Consider the following 5,471-nt stretch of genomic DNA (forward strand, 5'->3'; position numbering starts at 1 on the left):
GAGGACCAACGGATTATTTTAACCTTATTTTTTTTTATTAAGTTAGGTTTTACATTTGGGTCATGTTAGGTTGTTTTTTTATCCAACACATAAATAATTTGTATTTTTTTATTTTGGTTTGTATTTGGATTGTATTAAAGTTTATTTAGATTTTAATTACAATTACAATTTAGTTTTGACTGAAAAAAAATAAAAAAATAATTTTTTTTAATTAAGTAAACTCGTGAGTCAACCCATTTAACCTGCCAACCCGCGGTGGGTTGAGCCGAGTTCGAATTTTTTTGGCTCACTCAAAAGTGAGCTGGGTTAAGTTGGCTCACTAAATCATCAACACGTGGTGGGTCGAACCAGGAGGGGTCCGATTATCCGTTTTGACAGCTGTAGCCGAAAGCAATGAAGATGAAACCACAAATTCGTCCACCATAGTGCGGTTCAGAAAGTTGCAGTGGACGACTGAAGAAGAACCACCGGAAGTGCGACAAAGAACACCAGTTCAGGGGATGATGAGACAGCGAGAGCACTCAGAGAAGTTTTGAAAACAAAAGTAAAGAAGAGAAGTCGGGTGAGGAATTTGTTCCTTTCGCAGGCAACGTAGAAAACTTTTTAAACTATAAAAATAAATAAAATGATAAAACGACGTAAGATGTACGTCGTAAACATCGTCAACTTTGTTAAAAAAAATTGTCAACAAATCATTAAAGTTCGCTAGAATCAAGAAAATAATTTAACACTAACATATATCCTGAAAATGACCGGATAGTACAAAGATAACAAACCCTCTGTACAAACTAATTTATTTCTCTTTTGTAAGATGAACATTAATAAACAACTTGTGGAAATGCCTCCATCTCATAGAGTGCAATGGGTTCAATTATCAAGGATCGTATGCGACTCTTGGCAGTGCTATCAGGGGCTCCATGTCCATCTCCATACTGATATGTGCATTGAGAAATTCTTCCAAGGTTCATAGCTGTCTCTACGAAAGCTTTTGGGAATGGAGACTCTGACACTCTATCTTTGTTCATCTTCTTCCACGTTTCATTTAGCAAACTATGGATGTGCTTGTAAGCACCCTCTTCGCTAGAACCATTTTCTCGCATATAACATACAATGGAATTTGCTGCTTCACCTCTCTCTAACTCTGCCTGCAAAATTACAACAAAAGACCAATTACTTTTATGTTTTAGTCGACGTTATTTAATGATGTAAAACTTTGAGTCATAGGACATTTGATACTTGTAACTATGCTTGTGGTTCTATTTTTTAAAGATTAGAACAGTTATGTATGGAATCCAAATTACCTTTGATGTACCCAAATCATTACAAAGTCGAAAAATAATGGATGATTTCTGTAACAAGGAGTGGTAATTGTGCAAGGATTCAAGCGCTTCTTTTGTGATGTTGTGGTTTAGTAAGAAATAAGCATGGGTGAGTATAACTATCCCGGAGACTGAGACCCATGCATTGCTGAGATAATCATCGAATCTTGGCAAGTGTCTGTCGCGACTCCATTTGGCTTCTTGTAGGAATGCTTTCAACATATCAGACCACTGTGATATTCAATTCAAAAACAAAACTAATCTCAATATTGCACTAATATGTGTATATAATGTAAGAAATAATTGTTATAATTTATTAATTAACGCACTGCTTTGGTGAGGTAGGGTAGGATATCTTGTCCGTGTTCTTTAAGTGCATCATAGGCAAATTCGTTGACAGTGTTGTACAGTGCCAAAAAACATATCTTCATGTAATCAGGGAGAACTTGAACTGCTTTAACATCCCAACTGAAGCAATAAAAAACATTTTTTACTTAGTACAATGATTAATAATTTTAGTAGTTTATACGCCAATGATCAAAGTTGTTTATGTAAGTTACCTTTCCACCGCTGCAGTGAAAAGTTCTAATTCATCTAAGGTGCCATAGACATCATAAACGTCATCGATTGTAGTTATTAAGGAAGTAACTTTCGTTAACCCTTTGCGAAGGTCACTGAACTGAGGCTCGAAGTCCATTCCAACCGTCCAAAAAAAGCATTCCATTAGTCTGTCTCGGCTGAAACTTAACTTTGAGGCCAGTCCCATTCCCCTCCACCACCTTCATCACAATGCAATAAACAAAAATAAGATATCTCCAAAGATGTAATCGAAAGGGAACATCATAAAACAGTAATCTTGTATTTCTTTTAAGAAACTAATTGTTAACAAAAAATATTATTTACTTTTTTTTCTTTTTTATTAAAATTAAGTTGTGATAAAGTTTAATATTTCTTTCTCCCCACTTTTGTACACACGTCGCTTTCCTCAAGATAATAACTGAATCTTTCATTTAATAACTTCCCCCACCAATTTCAAGTTTGTCCTTATTTTCTTTCTCACATAATTAAAACATAGTGAAAGTATATATATATATATATATATATATATATATATATATATATATATATATATATATATATATATATATATATTAATTGATTAAACAATTTAAGTGGAGAATAACATAATCATGGCTTTTTTGAAGACATGTATAGTTTTTCAAAGGCACAATAATATGATTAATCATTTCACATTCATGATGGGTAGTTGAGCAGAATTTGTTTGTGCGGTAGATTTTTATTTTCAAGATAATCAAAATCACTGTGGTCTAATTGCCGCCAGACATTCTTTTAGTTAATGGAAAAAGAGTTGTTGATTTTCCAACTCAAACTGACCTTGACATTTGTTGGAGATCATTTTGCAGTGTTGACTGCACAACATTGAAATCAAGTTTTGCTGCTTCAAGCAGCAATCGATTTGAGTCTGTTCTTTTAGCATAAGATTCAATATACCACCTTGCTTCCAGCCTTTGGATTCTGTGATGGAGTGGAAGCTCCAATGCATGATTCACTTCTTCCAAAACCATGTTACTGCTTTCACCTTTGTTGAGGGCATCCCTAAGATGGAAGCTAGAGAAGACCATGGCCTCATCCAAAATCTTCTCTCCTTCGTACCCAAAAAACGATGCCTCGTACAGACTCAGCATTCCCTTCACATCACTCACAAGGCTTGTCTTGAAATTACCATTCTCCTCCTTAAACCTCTCAAATATATCTGCATGTTATACAACAAATCAAGCCAATTTAGATTAGATACCAATTTCTTACTAAGTAATGATAGAGATCAAATTAGATTGTTATTCGATAGAAACTATTTTATATATAAATAATTTTTCATTTATGAATTAGTATTTAAATTAATCATTATACAATACTAAAAACATAAAAAATACTTATAAATTTTGTTATAAAAAATAATTTGTAAAATATTACTATTAATTTTTTTATAAAATTTTATATAAAATACTTTTCACAAAAATATAGAAAATATTTATAAATTTTATATTTTTATAAAAAATAATTATCTATGAAGAAATTTTTTTTAAATAAAACTCTTAAAAACATAAAAAAGGATTACAAATTTTTTAATAAATTTGTAAGAAAATTTTCATAAAATATAAAAAATTTTAAAAATAATAATGATTACTTATTTTTTGTTTCTAATTATTATTTAATAATTTTTTGTAATGTTTATTAGAATCCATTTTAAAACTCTAGAGTTTAGTACTTAAAAGACGTATCAAATAATTAAGAATGAAAAATGTATTTAAATACTCTTAACCTCAACTCGAAATCCAAAAAATTTCATATATGTATTGAAATAAATATTACAAACATGGGATACAATGAACCCACTATAATTATTTTATATTATCATATTCTATTTGGATTAAACTTATAAACATATTCAAAATAGTGTTAAAAAATTAAAATATAATTTTTTATTAATATATATATATATATATATATATATATATATATATATATATATATATATATATATATTAGTAAAACTTATTTGTTTATCTATTAATCATAGTTGTTCCTGATTAGAGGGACACTGAGGCGGTTATTTAAATGCCTAAAACTTATTTGTTTATATATTAATCATAGTTGTTTCTGATTAGAGAGGCACTGAGGCTGTTAATTAAAAGCCTGTTATTGGTTACCATCATCGACTGGTGAAGCCATTAACTGGTGGTCCCCAACTCCACTGACCATGTTCTTATAATGGTGTGCATGAACAGCTCATTACCTTGTCTTTGGTTTCGCTTTTTTTTGTTTAATACGATGATAATATTTGTTAAAGTAAGATGATTAAGTTTTATTATTTTATCAACCCACTTTTGTTCACTCTTCTTTTTTCCTAAAAGATAACATTTGAAAGTTTCATTTAATTACTTCCTCGCCACTTTCTTTTTTTCCTTTTCTATTCTTTCTCAAACAATTAAAACATAGTGAGATTATATATAGATGTAGTCTTCGTTTTTTATTAGGAATCAATGCAAAACATTAATAATGCTTATTTTTTAGCTTTAATGGTAGTTTTACAAACTAAATAATATTACAAATAGTTGTTTAGAAAAAAAAAATAAAGCTTAAAATGAAAAAAATAAAAAATGTTATAGCCTTAGTTATACCTGCTGTGATATCATAGCCATATTCTCTGAGAAGCCTGAAGCACAGAGCAGTTTCATGCAAACTTCTGTTAACGATTGCGGCATTAAATCTTGCAGAAGAGTGAAACCAAAGAAGGACTTCTGAAATCTCCTTGTCATAATGGTAACTCAGGCCCAAGCGTTTCACATCGTTAATGAGTTCAAGTTTGTGCCATATATCTGAACTTTCATCCTTTATCATTCTCCTCACTTCCTCCTGCAGTACTTTGACCCTGTCCTCATATCTTGTATCCTAAAAACATTATACAAAGAACAAATCACGTATACGCGTGTGAGTAAGAAAAAGTTTAGGATTTGGAGAGTATGTATAATAATTATAATGGTTGAGTGAATTACAGCGTAGGCATGCTTCAAGGACTGCAGAAAGTCGTAAGTCCAGAGATTGGGTTGGTAGTTTGCAGATTTTCTTTCTGAAACGTTAACGTTTGTGGTGGTTGCGTTGTAACGAGGGAAGATTATCCTACATTGGAGAAGTTTAGGAGAAATTGGTTTGAGAGGTTTGGGAAAAGTGAGATATGAAATAGAACAGGAATTGTGCAAGGTGCGGTTGATAAGAGCCATATTGTTGAAGGCTTGCGTATGTCTGCAACTGGGTTTTGCAGTTGGGGTGGTCTCATATATTTGTATATATATATACACAAGCACTACAATGAACAGTTTATTCACGTTTTATATGTGTGGTATTGTTTTACAGCATGCTAAAGTTCTTAAATTGCAATATGAGGTGGCCAATCTGGGGTTTCGTAGGATATTTTATAATAACTAACATGTGTAAATGAAGGATAAATTGAGAAACATGGGATGCACCCAACGCCAAAAGTGATATCCAGAAAGTTTGGTATGGAACGTTTTCAAAGAAGAGATTTTTTTAGTATTATGGAACGTTTTCAGAGAAGAGATTTTTTAGTATTTT

General features: G+C 31.3%; 1 protein-coding gene across 1 annotated transcript; it reads right to left on the reverse strand.

Moving 5' to 3' along the window:
- Positions 1 to 617: 617 nt before the first annotated feature.
- On the reverse strand, positions 618 to 5,159 carry LOC114168157 (tricyclene synthase EBOS, chloroplastic-like). Its single transcript, XM_028052892.2, has 7 exons — positions 4,895 to 5,159; positions 4,520 to 4,790; positions 2,715 to 3,093; positions 1,880 to 2,098; positions 1,649 to 1,787; positions 1,302 to 1,550; positions 618 to 1,145 (listed from the first exon to the last, which is right to left on the reverse strand). The coding sequence occupies exons 1-7, from the start codon at positions 5,117 to 5,119 to the stop codon at positions 819 to 821; spliced, it is 1,809 nt and encodes a 602-aa protein (XP_027908693.1). The 5' UTR covers positions 5,120 to 5,159; the 3' UTR covers positions 618 to 818.
- Positions 5,160 to 5,471: the final 312 nt, after the last annotated feature.

The sequence above is a fragment of the Vigna unguiculata genome, chromosome 11 (genome assembly GCF_037176805.1).
Source record: "Vigna unguiculata cultivar grain cowpea cultivar isolate G323 ecotype 2 chromosome 11, ASM3717680v1, whole genome shotgun sequence".
In the NCBI taxonomy this organism is placed as follows: domain Eukaryota; kingdom Viridiplantae; phylum Streptophyta; class Magnoliopsida; order Fabales; family Fabaceae; genus Vigna; species Vigna unguiculata.